General features: G+C 38.5%; 2 protein-coding genes, 1 long non-coding RNA gene and 1 pseudogene across 4 annotated transcripts in view; 1 reads left to right on the top strand and 3 right to left on the bottom strand.

Moving 5' to 3' along the window:
* WWC2 (WW and C2 domain containing 2) overlaps positions 1 to 9,489 on the top strand; it is a 101,769-nt gene extending 92,280 nt beyond the window's left edge. The window contains exons 22-23 of the mRNA XM_027635890.1: positions 4,686 to 4,813; positions 6,796 to 9,489. Coding sequence (XP_027491691.1) covers positions 4,686 to 4,813; positions 6,796 to 6,862 — 195 coding nt within the window. The 3' untranslated portion in view covers positions 6,863 to 9,489. The remainder of the gene's footprint in view (positions 1 to 4,685; positions 4,814 to 6,795) is intronic.
* The window catches only part of LOC113943712, a 50,423-nt gene continuing 34,918 nt past the window's right edge, over positions 2,305 to 17,809 (bottom strand). For both annotated transcript variants that reach the window (XR_003526424.1, XR_003526423.1), the window contains 2 exons: positions 2,767 to 2,826; positions 2,305 to 2,501 (listed from right to left, as the gene is read on the bottom strand). This is a non-coding gene — a long non-coding RNA (uncharacterized LOC113943712). The remainder of the gene's footprint in view (positions 2,502 to 2,766; positions 2,827 to 17,809) is intronic.
* Positions 10,311 to 11,077, bottom strand: LOC113943711 (annotated as a pseudogene).
* LOC113943710 (claudin-22-like) lies at positions 12,303 to 12,956 on the bottom strand. Its single transcript, XM_027635891.1, has one exon. It carries the CDS (start codon positions 12,954 to 12,956, stop codon positions 12,303 to 12,305), a length of 654 nt encoding a protein of 217 aa, XP_027491692.1.

Genomic DNA, 17,809 nt, shown 5'->3' with positions numbered 1-17,809 from the left:
TGGGGTTTTTGTTATGTTTTTCGATGGTTGTTTGGTTTTTTAAATCATTAGGGAGATCATAGACTGGAATAGGGGCCTAGAGAGGTTGTTAGAGGAAGAAAAAACCCAACCAAGCAAAAAAAACTCCACTCAACCTGCACAGTTGGAGGTATTCATGACCTAACTGGACAAGACCCTGAGCACCCAGCTCTAGCGTCACCTACTCTGAGCTGGAGCTTGGAGTATATGCCCTCTGGAGCCCCCTTCCCGTCCATGTCAGTCAATGTACACCAGTTTTCCAGGAGGGCAGGTTGTGAGTGACAGTTCTCTTTAGCTATTTATGGTTGATAGAAATTAGTGTTTTGATGACACCAAGCTATTGAGAGTAGTAAAAATGGAAACTTTTTCGTGAGGTGCAGAGGTCCTCCTAATATGTAAGCAATAGTTGTTGGGGGTTTTTTGTTGGTTTTTTTTTTTTTAAAGCTAAATGTCAGTAAATAGCCTTGTGTAGAAGAGGGAAGGGTGATCCTAATGTTTACATATACAAAGCGGAGCTCTGAATTTGATGTTAGGAATGCAAGACTCTGGATATAAGGAACAAAAACATCAGCAAAAACATCACAGCAATCAACAGATGTCGAAAAGCAAATAATACAGGAATGAGTAAGAAAAGAATTTAGAACAAAACAAATACTGTTATGCCTGTAACTTAAACATTGTTCATTTCTTGTTCTCCTTCTCAAAGTGGAAAATAAAACTACAGAGGGTGAACAAGGAGGTCAAAGGAGGAAACAGCTTTCCTGTTAGGAGTGGCTAAGTAGCTACAACTGAAGTGTATACAATCATGAGTGAGGTGGAGGAAAGCAATCAATCATTGTCTTTTATTCTGCAGGAAGTAGAGAATTGAAGAGGTGGCAGCTTAAATGCAAGCAAACGTAGCACAACATTCAGAAACAAAAAATGTTTTCAACAGAACATTGAGTGCTGCAAGTTTGCATAGGTTCAAAAGTTTATGATTTTATAAATTTTATAAATTCATGAAAGAAAAATACACCAGAGGTCATTAACTGTAATGTTACCATATACTTGAAGAAGTCCTCAAATGTCTAACAGCTTCAGAAACAAAACCTTCTCCCAGTATGTTCTCCCAACCCTATGTTTATGCCCTGTTCTGTCTTCCTGTCTCTTTTGGTATCTGCTGTTCACTATAGTTAGTGGAGTTCTAAAATTACTATAAAGCACTAGTACAGTTTAGGCTGAGGACTGACAAATGTCAGAAAAAACCTTGGGCCAAATGGGGTAGAGTGCAGTGTTAAAACATCACACAGTGTAACTGTGGGTTTTTTACCATGTGAATTCACTGAATGAATGTGATCTACATTTTAATCCATAAAAATAGTAGCTTATAGAAAAGAAGTATAGCTAAATTAATTCAGTTCATAGTTTATATCTAATGGTGGATGCAGGATAGAAATTATAATTTCTGATTGTTTAATTTAAAACTACTCCCACTCTAAAACTATTCCCACTAGAACATAGTATAACTCTGCAACATTTAATATTATGAATCCTTTGGATTTGTGGTCTATTTCAGCTGGCTCTTTCAAGGCAGCAGATAAGTTTGTCACATTTTATATTGCTGGTGTCAGTGATCAACAGCATTACACACACTGCCATGAGGAATAAGGGCAATAATATACATTCCTAAAATATATAGAGGCAGTAGCGCAGCATCAAAGTCCTCTTTTCAAAGGTAGAAGTCAGAACAATGATCACAGTCACTCCACCTCTTTGAAGAGTGCTTACAAAGTTTCTAGAAATATTTCTACCCTTAAAATTGTTGCCTTCCCCTGTGGAGCGAAACAAGCTTGAGAATGCTGTACTCTGCTGTCAGTGTTTCCTCTTGGGTTAGCAAAACACAGCAGCCTCGAGAACATTGTCATAGATTATTTTTTAGATCCTGCAGGCATTATAATGGCACAGACTAATGCAGCAGCTGGAAACGCCAGAGAAATTGAGAGAGTCTCGAGTGGAAAATGAAACCGCAGATGTGGGGGATGTTGAAAATCAGTGGCTGCTTGCTAGCACTCAGTTACTCTGCTTGAAGCCAAATACAGAGACTCCATACCTTCCCTCCCCTTCCTACCACACCTTCCTAAGTACAGCAAGTATGTAAAGCCCACTAATACCTGCAGATCAGAAAACAGTAGGTAATTCTGTGCACCAGAAGCATTTTGTCTTGTTTAGATTGGATTTTTGTGAGAAATCATGCAGTGTTTTGAAGTTTGAGTCTTAACTCCTCATACAAGTAAGTTTTCAGACACCTGCTGTCCTCTGAAGGACTTCTTTGTTTATATCTAAAGAGATTCCTGTAAAGATCTGTACGTATCTTCTTTATTTCTTTTCAGTACATCTTCTGTGTAGAGGTAATCTGTAGTTGTCATTAATACCACAAGTATATTCTTGTTTCCAGTGTTTTGGTGTTTAGGACAGTTATAATTTTTCCTTAGATTCAGTTTCTTCTATACAAAAAAACATGGAAGAACGAGACAGGAAATAGGGTTTTAGCTTTAATTTTTATAGTGTTTCTTCTTTGTCATCTTAAACTAATTTAAGCTTAAACTAAGCCCATATAGAGGATTCCAGTCTGGCACTTATTTTTGGTAGATAAGTGCCAGATTTTTGGGACATATTGAATGCATGACCATTTTATTAGTGTACTTTTCCTTATTTTATATAGATCACTCAAGAAACATGATGCAAATGCAAACATAGTCATGTACTTACCTTCTCATATGCATATTCCCAGAGACATTGGGCTGAAATCCAAGTTTCTCTGAGAGCATCCTGAAAAAATAAATTGATTCAAAAATTAAAAAGGAATACATGCTAATAGAGAGTATGAAAACAAAGAAGTCATCTGTGCTGTTAACCTAAAATGCAGTAGTCACAAGAATCTCATGTATAGTTAGGGAAAGGATAAAATTAGAAAATTTTGAAATATTGTATGTTTACTGCTTTGATTATAAATATTAACTAGGGGAGCTGGTAAAACATGTCCAGTGACATACGTAAAATTAATTAAGACATTACCAGTTGTAGATTGCAAATTTGTGCTCACTATCTAATGAAGAAAACTATATTTATAGGTTAATTTAATTTTAAAATCATAGCTATTTTGGAGCTGGGGAGCGAAGAAGTTAACAGCAGTACAAGGGGACAGGATTTTGTGCAAGTTTTTGAAAGTGTGATGCTCTTTCGTGTAAAACACTTTCATATAAAACACCAGAGTGCATTTCAACAGACAGAGGGTACCACTATCCTGCTGTGAACAGCTTTCTTATAACTACCCAGTATGAAACTGATAGTATGGATTAACTCTTTTGAATTAGTTGGTTTTGTTGTTTAGGAGTCTACTGGGTTGAATTCAGAACTGGGGATGTGAACTCCTAAGTTACAAACCACCTCGAAGATTGCCGTTTCTGGCTTGCATGTGTGTTTTAATTTGAGGTAACAGAACAGCATTTTCAAGTGTCTAAAGTTAAGAATCAGAAATTAACCTCTTTAGAACTTTATAGTTGTTTAAGAATGTGAACTGCTTCTATTGAATTTTGATGGCTGACAAAATTCAAACTACAATAAATAACATTTGTCTGGCGGTGCCTGCAGTCTAGAAATGAAAACTAAGTGTACACTTAAGGTGGCACTACCCATGTCATGTACCCTACACATTACTGGGGTGATAATGCATGTGTTAGGGGATTCGCCCACATGTGGACAGTGGCTATTTGTCTAAGAAGTCCAGGTGACCTAGAAAGTGCTGCTGTTCAAATTATTGAGTGTTCAAAAACCCTTGATTAAGCTTTTTAAAAACCCAAGCGCAACTGTTAATAGCAGTCTGGCCGAAAAGGTGGATGGCACAGCTGTGATTGTCCTGTTGATGCAGCACTGCTTGGTAAAGACGTAGAACCAGGAATACTAAGGTACAGAAATACAGTAACTTCCTGGGGAGTGTGTAGCTGCTCAAAAATGTTCACAAGTGACCTTTGATCTATTGTTACCACTGATGTTCTGTTCACTTGCCTTGGCTTTTACACCTCTACAATGCAAATGAAAAAAGTATGTCTTGTGCAAAATAGGTGCCATGTCCTCAATAAAAGCGCAGAAGTTCATGTTCCTTGCTAACAAGGTCAACAAAACTTGAAAGCATATTTTGAGAGCACACCTTTCTTGTTTTTCTGTCTGTCATTTTAGAGTAGTTAGAAGTAACTTTACTGAGAGTTTCATTAGGAAATAAAAGTATCTTACATGGAAAGAGAATCAGTGGCTCCCAGTTCTAAAAAGATACTTGGATAGACAACACATGTTCATACAAATTTAGGTATTGCCTTAAAAAATATTGAAATTTATAAAACCTAGTAGCCACCTGTGATGGCATGGGATTTGTTCTATTTACTTTTCTAGGAAAAAACCTGTTTATTATTTTGTGCCCATGGCCTAGGCTTGTGATGTGAGTCTTTTGTCTTGCAGACCCTTTATATAGAGATTATCATAGATTAATTTAGGTTAGAAAAGACCTATAATATCGAGTCGAACAGTAAGCCTAACACTGCCAAGTGTTTTGCTTGACACAGAAGAATCTCTCATTTCTTTGAAATGAGTAATTGTTCATTATCAGCAAAATACAGTTATTTTTCTTGTTACAGACTGAACAGTCAAAAGAAGAGCAGAAACAAGGTTTAAGTGCTGAGAAATTGATGAGGAAAGCTTCTAAGGATGTGTGCCGGCTACGAGAGCAGAGCCAGAAAGTGCCACTGCAGGTGCAGTCATTCAGGTATGGCCTGTTCTGCTTTTCATGCCTTTTTTAATGTAGTGAAGTAACCTGAATTATTTATAGATATAATCAGATGTGCCCTGTAACATTAGTCAAAAGTCCACACGCTTTTGAATTGCCAGAAGCATTGCACATTTCTAACATAGCTCCAAGTTGGAGTTTCGAAGGGCCAGGCCTTGGTAACTTGCTCATGTCAGAGGTGGCAGTGTGTCAGCTGAGCTGTGGTGGTGCAGAAGCCAAGGTGGAAATTTCAGACCCCTGCGTGACATCTGCTGTAGGCAGGCCTGTGTGTGACTGTTGTCATGGCTCACCTCACCCACAGCAGGTTGACAGTGGGCTTTAAGTCTTGGGATCTCTTCTAGTGATGGCAGCTGCCTGAAGCAAAGCACTCCTCAAGGAGAGGTAGAGCAGGATACATCTCATCAGGAAACTGATTAACCACTCCTTTTGCCTTGCTCAAGACTTACTAGTAAAGAAAGATCTTGAATCCCTCCTCCTTTTTCTTTCCCTTCTCCTTTTGGTTGTGGGAACAGCAACCAATTACTTGAAGCAATTAATGAAGTGTTCTTTCTTAGCATAAACCAGCATGAATACTTTCTATCTCAAACCTTAATTTTAACTGGTCTAAATTCCTAAAAGGCTGGCCAATAAGTGGCCTGAAGGCCACACTTATATATAAAAATAAATATTAATCTTTTGATTGAAAAATACAGTGCTTGCTCTTGAACATAGAAATAATACTGCAAGTTAATTTGATCTGTTTTGTCAGTAACACATGTTTTTGAAGTTTGAATTTTTGATTCCTTTATAGGAAATTTAAGTCAGCTACTAATGAATGTGAGATATTCTTCCTTTTCTAACTGTCTTTTGTGAGCAGTTGGAGAAATACATAAACAAGTAAGGGCCTGTGAAGTGACATGTATTGCAAATCACAGCTGTAACTGATGCAGCATCGAAACAAGAGAGAAAGGGGTTCCTCAGCAAAGAACAACTGAGTTATTTATCTTTAGTGTGAAACTCAGAGCATCTTCCATCAGTTTTCACCTTATTGCAAGTCTTAAGAAAGAGTTTTGGTCAGTGCTGGTCTTATGACAGTCATCACAGACAGACTGCTGCCTAAATCTACAGGAACATATAATAGCGCTCAAGACATTCCCCTGCAAGAAGGGTATCAAAACACTCCATTGTCCTTTATCTTCTAGTCACCACACAACTAGGAGGAGGAATCCAGTTTAGGGAGTTGAATTTGCTCTGAGCTACTATTTTTAATGGAAATTTAAGCCTCACCAGTGGAAAACATGGTTTGTCTTCTGGACAAATACCTCCTGAGGCTGAATTTTACATGCCCTGCTAATTAGGCTTGTTACAGTGCTGTGGCCTCAGACTAATCGTAGACAGGCATTTTTGAAGCTCTCAAGAAGAATGACTCTTCTGAGCTTTAATTTTTAAGCCCCTAATACTTATCTTCTGCTTTCTAGCCTGCTGCTAGGCAAGCCTGTGTAAACTTGTTATGCTTCAGTAATTTCTTAGTTCATAGGAGACAGAAATGGTAACAGCACAGGGGAAGCAATGGAGAATGGGTTGACAATTCTGCTTCTCTAACTCTTGTCCAGACACAACAATTCCCACCCTGCCCTTTTCCCATGTCAGAATAAAATGATTTCTTTTGCCTTTTCATCCCCCTGCTGAAAATATCATCATAGGACATTCAGTGACTGAATCAATATTTCAGTCTTACCACTGGAGTTATTAATGAAATATTGATATTTTTCTCTATCAAAATTGGAGCTCCTTTTTACATAAATCTGCCTAAGAAGGGAATTATGTCACATGAATGTGACACATTTTTTGTACATAAATTGTGTATTTTCCAAACCTCTACTTTACAGAACTATGCTGTAACATTAGCAACTCTACAGTGGATGACACTGGAGTCGTGCCATAAACAGAAAATAATCCCTTGTTTTCTTTTCTAATTTCAGGAAGAAGATAGCATACTTTACAAGAGCAAAGATCAGTATACCAGCCCTTCCAGCTGATGATGTATAATTATGCTTTTTCACTGAAGTGTTTTTCCATTTGTTCATCTCTTTTCAGATGAGCTTTGTAGTTTCAGTGACGTGCTTTCAAAGATCTTCTATTTTACATTCACTATTGATATACTTATTTGTAAAATATAGTGAATTGAATAGTTGTAATCTTAAAAAATGGCAAAAAAACCCAACAACCAGAAAACCAAAGTAGATTAATTTTGGTATACTGATGCTGATTTTGTACAGTTTGTATGTGTCACATGTGTTTTTATTTTGTAAAGATGGAACAAATGAACTAAGGCAGTACTAAGCAAGTATCCTGTTGAACTGCACTGTGTTAAGAAAAATGGTGTTCAACAGACAATTGTTTATCTTTTCACTATTTTCATGTGAGGAGACTGTGAAGATGGCTGTTTTGCCATACAATATTTTTGTACAAGTGTGACTTTTATAGTTTAAAGTTAGCCACAAGCGTAAGCTCCTTTCCAAAACATCCAGGCTGCCTCACAACAGCTGCTATTTGCATTCATCACTCACATTGGAATTTTGTTTCTGAAAACAAATTTCTTCTGGTTTTGTTTTTTTGTAGTACTTTGTAGGAAGAGATGGAGTTCAGAGTTTAGTTTTGTGAATGTACAGTACTTTAACCTGCACTAAAAGGTTTCTTGCATCTGCAGGAGAGCAACAAAGGCAAGGCAGACAAGTAACCCTAAAAACTTATTATGAGACTACCAAAAGGGGCAGCTGCTTTCTGAATGGGATGAATCAAATTCATAATTCCAACATTGATATCAAAATAGTTATATCCAGTGTACAGTTAAAAATGAGAGTTTCTCTCTGTTAACTTTTTGTCCTAGGGGGCTGTCTGATTGCTAACTAGGAATACATAAAGGTGTGTGTTAGGTTTACAGATATGAAGAGTATTTAAAGTATTTGTACCAGGAAAAAAATCTGTCACGTGCTAACTCAATTATCAGAAGTCCTATTGGTAAGGTAAATCCTTTCTGAAAAACAAAAGCTCCAAACTCCAAGTCTGCACATATTTCGGTACAATAAAAACCATTTTTTTAAATACACAATTGACCCTGTATTCAGTTGAGGGTGCACAGGTTTAATGAATAGATGTGAATGGCTTGTTTCAAATTTGTCTTACATACTTCCTCCTAGCAGGCTGCTTCATCAGAAGGCAACTTGGATGCCTTCTCTTAGAAGTCCAGAACATTAGATGTAGGTAGGTTTTTAAGCAGTCCTGTTTTGGTAAAGCAATTGGGTTCTTATCTTCTGTGGGTACTGTGTAAGTAGGTGGACATTGCAGAGAACAGAATTATTTCATTTTCTACTTAATATATTGCATTCAAATGTATTTCATTTACTCGCTAGTTTTCTTCCCCAAGCAACAAGCCACATTGCATGGACTTCATTTTTCAGATATGCTATAATTACTTGATGAGAAAATGGAAACAAATATAACCACTATATGGTAGCAGCTGTCTTAAATTCAAAGTGACAATTCTGTGATGAGAGGTCTGTGTAACACCCAAGGGTTTTGTTATGCACAAATACATCAGTTCACTGAAAAGTATAGCCAAACATGCTATTTTGGGCAAGATGACTGATTGAACATCCTTTATGAATGCCCCATTTGTTTTTTGTGTCTTGGGTTTGAGATAACATTCATGTTTGAAAGGTCAATTTTAGAAAAAAATCTGAATTATTTAATGTAGAGGTGAAATGATGGTTGTCAGTTTCAACTTTTCAACTTGATTATATAAGTTGTTTGTAGAATGATATTTAGAGATGTACTTTATGATTTTTCTTTTATTTATTTACAGTCTTATTTATGTTCTGTTTAATGTAGTTCAGTTCTGGTCATAAAAATATTTGACATTAAGAATTCTATTGTGAAAAATACTTAGAGCTGTCTAAATTCTTGCCAGAATAGCTGGTTTTCCTCACATGTTGAATAATTTCAAAAAAAAAGTATTATTGTGTGATTTGTAAGCATGGGATGAGGTCAAAACTTAAGTATTGCTGGCTTCAGCTTGCAAAACTCATTTGAAAATGAGATACATATTCATGCTCTTAATTTTCCACATTGGTAAAGTTGTACATATTTATAGGCAGCTTTTAAAAGTTCTGGCTTTTTTGGATTTTTTTTACTAATTCAGCTTTTTCACACTTGAAAAACTCAATCGAATAAGCTAAAATACTACATACAAATAAACTCCCATCAGTTTAAAGTTATAAATATTACTCTTAAAGTGGAATTTACTCTGCACAGTAGGGTACAATGAATGTAATTAGTTCTATGGCCAGGTACCAATGTCACTGCAGTTGCATATATACGAAAGTTAAATATTACTGGTACAAGAATATTTATCCAAATGAGCAAAGTTTAGCAGAAATTGTAATAGAACACAAATCAAATAATTTTAAGATTATTTTTCTTTTTACTATTGCTATGTTTATACTGTATTAAATATAAAATGCTCAGGACTGAACTAAATATTTAATCAGGTTATATTCTGAATGTGTTTCTGTTCTAATTTTCTCTGTAAGAGTATGCAAGTACATCACATAGATTAACTTGTCTGTGCACTTTTCATGTGTTTCAGTGATTGGAAAATACATTTTTTTAACAAAGCTCTTTTCCAGACCAGTGTTTTATTTAATTCTTTTATTGCTGTTCTATATCTTTATATGCTCTTTGCAGAAACAGATGGCTGGTACAGCTTTGTCAATGTAAAATCATGGCAATTTATAGAAAGTTCACATCAATCACTGACAGCTCTTAGGGTAAGTTATATAGGAACTGATTCATATACTTGAAGTTAGTTCTTTACATTCATGAAGTAAAACCTGCAATAGCAATGCACACAGTCAACTCCACTGGACATCTCATGATTATTCAGAAATACTAGCTTTCCTTAGAGAGGGAGAGAAAGAGATTGGGCAGGGATACAGGTGGTCATATTATCTCTCTCACTCTCACAGAGTCATGATGGAGAATCTTGTATTACATGACATTATGTCTGAGAACATTTAGTTTACTGTAAATGATACTGCCCAGCGAACTTCATTCAAGGTTGTACTGCATTAGGTTTTTGTTATGCATGTTGAACTGGCACTACAAACTGTTTCAGAATTAAACTAATATTATTTTTGTAAAAAATACTTTGTTTAAAGCAGCCTCAGTAGGAGTTCTGCTATTTAAGATATGGTCAAGTCTCCATGCAGGCCTAGAGATTAAAAATTTTATACTCACTTATTCTAAAAAAAAACCCAAGCCATACTATGAAAACAAAATCTGCAGTTGATCACATTTGGGAGAAATACAGCAGTGGATACTACTTAGTAAGAAAGAACCCCTCCCCCGATCTTGTAAACAGTGACCTGCCTGTTCAGCAGATCATTCTTGCTGTAATGCAAGAGTAAGAAATCGGAAAACCTGATATCTGCCTTTTTTAAAGTCTTCTATTTCCAGTTTCCAGATGTTGTTGGGCATCTTGTATATCTGCCATTGCATCATCATGGCTGGGCGGCTAAAAAGGCCAATACGAGACAGACACATCCAGTTGCAGAAGGCACAGCAGGTGGTATATTCCTCAAGAGTGATCCTACGTGCTTTCTCAAAGGCATCAGCAGCATTGTAGATGGGGTGTACTGCTCTGGTAATTGACAGTCAGATGATAAGCAGATTGTGGAGAGGAGTAGAGATCCTCCTAGAATTATAAAAAATCCACCAAACCAGCCACTGAACAGTGCATCCCCAATTTCCCATCTGGGCACAATCTCCAAAAATCCTGGATTATAGTGTAGGCAACCTAAGACACAGGGACTGCGTCTTAGGAACACAAGAGTGTTCCTCCAAGTAGTAACAGCTGTTTCTTTACCTTCTGCTCTGTATCCTCCATCTTTAGGCAGTCCAAACCAAGACCAGAGACCACAACATTCAGAAGTCCTATTCAATTTGATATAGACACTAAAATCCTAGAAATTTTGAATTCCAGAGGCAAAACTAGGAAAAAATCAAAATCCTTACGCTGTGTTCCTCCTACACCTTGGACTACACAGGTTTGCCAGAGTCCCACGGTCGAAGCCCCCGTATATTTAGGTCTAAGCTGAGTTTTTTCCAGCCTGATAAATAGTTACAGGTACTAGTTAAAATCCATCCTAGCACAGACAACAGAAATCCAGAAAACTGTAGCCTGTGTCTGGATGCCAAGGTCATTTTTTGCGGTCACAGAAGCACCAAACTGCTGGCTTTTGCAGGCATTGTTCCAATCAATTCTTTGTCATACTGTACATAAGCAAAAGTTAAAATAATGCTTTATGAAGCATGAAATACTTCTCCCCCTCCCTCCTGCTTTGTTAGCCTGGTTCCATGTGCTGGGAGGTGGTGTGGTAAACCAGTAGCAGAAGTGTGTGGCCACAGCTGGCTCACCTTTTGTTAATTTTGTGTTTGTTTGTTTGTTTGTTTGTTATTAAGAAAAGCATATACTTGGCTTTCCATCAATCTGCTAAAACATTACAGCAGTTCTGCTAGTTTTGGCATCTCACAGTTTGTTTTCATATTAAATTCTAGTACTACGTTGATGTACTTCCACTTAGAGAAAATGATTCTGTCTGCTCTGTGGCAAGTTAAATGTCATATGTTTAAAGTAAAAGATTGCACAGCAACATATTCCAAACGTGAGTGAATGGAGCTTAAGGAGCTGTGGATAGGATGCATAATGCCTCAAGACTGTATCTGAAGAAGATAGTGTAACTATTCTTTAAATTAGCATTTCTCAGGCTATTTTTATGCATAAAGTATGCAGGTGCCAGAAATGCCTAGAATAACTTGTATAGGCAGTTTAATGTGGTAGACTGGGAAAACACGACTTGCTATGTATAAGGCACCCACACCATCACGCCCATGCACAAAAAGATATCTGCTAAGCTTGCTACAATTTCAGAAAACGACTGTTTCCAAATACACAGAAAAACCATTTGATGCAATGCAGGTATTTATAGACTGTTTAGGATAGGAAATCTCCTCTAGTTTGTACATCACTGCGTTAGGCAAGTGGAAAATTGAAATAGCAAGTCAAGCTTTGAGGCTCATTTCATTGGTTACATAAAAAAGGAAGCATATGTTTGTTAAAACCCAAGCTGTAAGAGAACATGCATATTCATTTTCAGGATTTTACAGTGCAGTTGAGAAGCAAAAGCACCTCTCCTGCAGAGTTTACAAAAATTTCAGCATTCTTCTCTGAAACACAGTTTTAAGCAGTTCCCTAGGTGCGAAAACACACCACCTTCCAATACCAGTTTATGGAGAAAACAGACATAAATTTAGGAAATCAGCTAGGTAACAAAGAGTCCTTTGAATTACTACTGGAACAAGCTTCTGGCTTGCACTAGGGTTTGGAAAAGATAGGACAGTATTTCTGTACTGCTTAAAACCTTCCATTTTAAGGCCTAGTTTCAGTTTCCAAGCGTTGACACTGATCCTGCTGTTCTGCTACTGTGTAATGGACTGAAGACGGATGGACTTCAGTGGAACAGATTGTGCAATTAAGTAGGGATCCTCCTAATATTAGACAAAATCCAGCAAGCCAGCCAACAAACAATGCTTCCCCAAAATCCCACCTGGGAACAATGTCTGGTATATTCTCATCCCAAAACTCCTGGACTGTGGAATGGGCAACCCAAGAAACTGGGACAATAGCTGTAATCCCTGATATCCAGACGAGCATTCCTCCAAACAGCAACAACCGCTTCTTTTGTTCCTGTTGTCTTTCACCAATTTTCAAACAGTCCAACCCAAATCCCGAGAGCAAGAGGCCCAGAAGCCCTGATCCATTGGAAAAAAACATCAAAATCCTAGAAATCCTGAGCTCTGGAGGCAAAGCTAGGAAAGAATCGAAGTCTTTGCATTGCATTCCCCCTTCCTCCTGTACAACACAAGCTTGCCAGAGTCCCATGGTCCAGATCTCCAACTCATTCAGTTCCAAGTTAAGATTTTTCCACTGGGGTAGATAAGTGGTGAGACAGGACAGGACCCATCCCAACAGAGAGAACAGAATGCCACTTAGTTGCATCATTGGTTGATAGACCAAGGCCATTATAAGAGCAGAGTCCTGAAAGCTTGAGGAGGAAGGAAGGTCTCCCCAGCAGTTCTGTACCAGCTGCTACCTTGAGTGATGGTGGAAGCTATGACGGTTTTAGTTTTCTGCTTCCCCAAATATAAGCCCTTGCTATTAACCCTTTGCAAGCTCTGAAACACTTTTTTGTTCTTCATGAATATAAAGTTTCACATAAAGGACGAAGGGCTTCACTAAACCATGAGTTAGGCTTTCCGATAAGGATTTGATCTGTTACCTTCCAATTTGCTTGGTAAAATTATATCCCAATGCCTGATGATTACAAGCCTGAGGATGAACAAAGAGGGCTCTATGACCCCTCACCCTAAAACACAACAGAAATCTTTGTGCTTCAATACGGATTAATTAGATTTTAAGTGGTGATAAAAAGGCAGCTCTGTGTGCAACAGGACTTCATTGTAATAGCTAAATTTGAGATTTCAGGGATGTAAATCAAGGCCTTGTAAAGAAAGGTAGACTGTTTGCCTATAATCTTTATTCTTAGACTTCCTCAACATACATAATGGCTTATCTTCCACTGCCCTGTTCTATGTCCCCGGCACTGTAAAAGACGCTTTGTAAAAGATCCTTATGTTTCACATTTTCTACATTCATTTCTTTTAAAATGGGCTTTGTTTTGACAGACTTTTAAGGGGAAAAGGAGACGGGTATGGTGAAAGTACCATAGCAAATGAAATCCTAGACATCCCTCCACCATAATGAACCCAGGCAGATCATCAGCCAGCGTAAACTTTACCTGCCCCAGGACTTCAGCAACACCATGGTAGCAACTTACAACAGCTTGGTGTCCCCTTTCCTAAAACCAATGTCCCAGATGGCACTCAGTGTATACACTTAGTATCTATATCAACAACATTTGGCACTCAATGGTCCCAGGGCTAGGAATGCCTAGTACACCTTTCTGATCAAAGCAAGATACCATTATGCCATTACCCCAATAGGAAACACAGCTTTTTTCCTCCTCTCATGTCAGCTACACTTGTGCATGTCTACAGGGTCAGCAAGGTCATCTGTTTACTGTTCCCCTCCCCACATGTAATAGCACAGCCTTTATGGGAGAGAGCAGGAGCTGAGCAGTCTGAACACATGCACATGTGTATGACCCAGAGATGTTTTCCAGTCTTTCTTGACTTCATTTCCTATGATAATGTACATATATCTGTATATTTTTAATTCTCAGTTGCATGAAATGAATTATGTGATGGGAAAACATAACACTGCTTTTGAAGATTTCCAAAATCCTGAAGGGTATCATCAAGAAATATCACTGTGAGAAAATCTCTTCTTCCCGTTTTCTGTATGGAGTTGTAATTTCTAACCCTTGTTTTTTCCTGTCACAAGCTGTGAAGAACCAACACAAGGAAAGATGATCTATTTCCCTTTATCTTGTGTACCAGCCCAGTCCAATGGCTTTTACTTGGTCAAAAAATTACCATGCACAAGAGCAGGAATCCTTAAGGATATAACTGACAACACTGGGAACAAACTGACGCAAGCCATCCACCAGGCAAAAGACAGACCAATCCCACATTCATTCTTTCATTTGGACTCCAGATTGTACTTTCAGATTTGGCAGTGTTGTTTCTCTCCCCCTTCTCTGCTAGAGTGCTAGTTCTGGAAATCATCATGACTTTAAATGAGAATCTCCATAATGCCATTTGAATAATTTTTGAGATAAACAACCACACTCCAGGAGTGACTCTGCTCCTTCAGGGGCTACGTGTTTATCTCACTTCAAAAATCACAGTTACTGACAGACTGGAAGCCTGTTGCCTTTCTCTTGACTGTGAACATTTAATATTTTCTTCTCTGCTCTTAATTCCAACAGTCCATGCAGTGTGAGAGCACAGGATCAGGCATGTGAAGTCCATTCATTTTTCAAATGTTGATTACAGCTGGAACAGTGTGCCAGCCTTCAAATTTTAGCCATCAGAAGCACTGGGACTGCTGCATGAGTAAGATCTGCCAATTAAGTTCTGCAACTTACTTTTAACCATGCTTACCTTTAACTTAGGGCACGCAAAGCTTCCTTACACTATCCTGGGTAAGATTATATGTAATCCTTGTGTGATTATGCATAATACAATATATATTATATGATATATATATTATGGGGGGGGAGGGGCCTGTAAGGTAACACTTCCCTTGTCACCAGGACAGCAATAAGGGTCTGAAATGCCTTTGCTTAAAACTTACTGATCTTATGACAATCTCAGCTGAACTGGGATATGTACATTTTCGAGTCACTCACTGCCTGAGTCCAAACTCTCTTGTCCTTTTTTCACATTTTTCCTACCTGCTATTATTTTTTCTTTTCTCTCTCATCTAAAAATATCTCGTTCTCAGAATAATTTTATTTTGGTAGACTTGTGCCTAGACAGATGGTGAGATGTCAGAGTTACTATGAAACCCAGGGGCTAGAACTGGGCTCCCATCAGTTTCTGCCCTACTGCTCAGGGTAATTTGAAACACAAGCCCAAGGTTCACTGTTATATTGCCATGAGAAGAAACATCTGCCGACATCTGCACAGCCTGAATCAACAGATCATCTCAAGGGGTTTCAGTGGAGATGGCCACTGAAAGATGCCCCCAGGCTGGTGGGACAGGGAAGCTGCCTGCCAGGGACCTCTGGAGCCAGAGCCGGAGCCCACGCACAAGCCATCTGCCCCAGGACAGCTCTGCCCCTTCTCATCTCCCTGCTCACCTTGCCAGCCTCTGCAGCAAGGACTGTGCTTGTCCAACACAAGCTTGTCAAGAAGAAAAGGAAGAGCAGGTACAGCAATCACTGACCAGTGTGCTTTCAAGTGAGGAAGGTGAGAATCAACTTAGAGGGGGCTCTGAGTGGGTTTAGAACAAGTATTTTCGTATTCTTTTTTCCTATAGATTTTAAAGCCTGATGTATGTAACATACAGCAATACCGCCCTACAGAGGCTTATGCACCTAAAACAATCTGAACCTGTAGGAACTGAGGTGCAGAGAAGAGAGTCTTCTGGTCACTCATGCAGGCCAGCAGAGACTCTCCAGAGCATCAGCCCCCCTGAAGCCAGGCACTTGTCACAGACACACAGAGTGGTACATCTTTGCGCTTGCTCCTGTTGCCATATGACTGTTTCAGCAGCCAGTTCTGTGAGACATTGAGCTTTCGTACCTCATGTTACAGACAATGCCTGTGAAGAACATAGCACAGATCACGATCAGGTTCCTACAGGCTCAGGAATATTTTTTAAAGCATTGGAGATCACATAATTCATTCAAACTAGCTCCAAGCATCATCTTGCAAATTGATTTTCACTACACTGAAGGGGAATAGGAGTGGTCAGCATGCATATTATTTTATGCAGTTAATGCATTAAATTTTTACTCCCCATGAAACCATTTCAGGTTGAATACAAGGATTTTGAATCTCATTACAAGTATTACATAGTCCCTCAAAAGCTACACTAACTCTTCTGGGAACCTCCATGGTGAGAGATGGATACACTAATACTTTACCAGCTGGAAAGAGTAGTAGGGAATTCTTGTCTTTACACAGCTCGGCAGCCCACACAATTATGCAAATGTTTTGTGGTCAGCATAAGAGGAAAAAAATATCAGGTGCAGGACTTTGGAATCTGATTAGGTAATTTAATACCACAAAAGCAGTATTATGAGACTGGCACTTTCCTATACTTTCAGTTCCTTCATAAAGCATAATAATGTTCATTTTGTGGCTTGTTTATTCTCCTTCAATGCTCCAAAAGTGTGCTCATCTGTGAAGCACAATCATCTCCAATAGCATTCCCCAGATACTACCATTATTTTCTCTAATCTGAAGATAGTCATGGAGTTCCCTAAATATTTTTTGTTGCTCATTTAAATGTCAAGTACTGTCATGAGTCATTCACAGGTCTCTCAATTTTAGATTCCAGTTTTATAGATACTTATGAAAAAGATGGAAATAAGAGCTAGTGTACAGATTTTCTATGACAATCTTAGTTACAGCCAGTGAAACATAGCTACTGTCAGAAGCTGGCAAGGTAGTGCCTTTAGCATCTTAATACAAGTGAGTTAATTCATTTAATCCTTCGCTTTCCACATTATTGCTTGAACTGGAAGTTATAAGTGTTAGTGTTTTCTTACCCATCTAAGAACACATTTCTCTGTGTGCTGGAGCTTCTTTGGGGTTTGCATATCCAATGTGCTCTTCAGTGAAACCATTGAAACACCAAGAAAAAACCACAATCCATACTGCTGCTATCCATACTGACTTACTCTAGTCTACATTTAAGTGTACTTTGACAAAAAATATTATTTGTATTGGTAGAGTCTAAGGTTTCGCACAAAAGGCCATATCACCTCTTCTGATCCCCCCTCCCCAGTGTGGGCAGTGGGGACACCCCAGCAGTGCAGCCACTGCAGATGGTTTCACAGCACTGGTGCACCAGGGCTGGCACAGCAAGGCAAAGCCGGGCTCAGCACGGCAGTAGGAGGTGAGCAATCAGCACCTTCAGAAGAGCCAGGAAGGGGCTGCAGAGCCCTCTCACAAGGGAAAAAGGCATAGCCATCTCCAGCCTTCTGAATAGGACCTCCTTCCACAAAAGGGAATATTCCCAGCTTTTCAGTATTGCAGGGACTGCCCAAACCAGCATACCTCTCCTTTACAAACCTTGGATATAATTCATTAAGCAAATTTACAAGAGCCTGTTATGTATGCAAAAGAAATGTACTTCTGTGATTGAAAGACCTTGCTAACAGTTTCACTTCTGTAAGATTAATCAAAAGCTTAAAATAGGATGTCATGTAGAATTAATGGCAGTTGCACAAGATCTAGAAG

Source organism: Corapipo altera, unplaced genomic scaffold, assembly GCF_003945725.1.
Source record: "Corapipo altera isolate COAL_440 unplaced genomic scaffold, ASM394572v1 22b, whole genome shotgun sequence".
Taxonomy (NCBI): domain Eukaryota; kingdom Metazoa; phylum Chordata; class Aves; order Passeriformes; family Pipridae; genus Corapipo; species Corapipo altera.
Note: the sequence above shows the minus strand (reverse complement) of the source record. Positions and strands in the feature narration are given on the sequence as shown.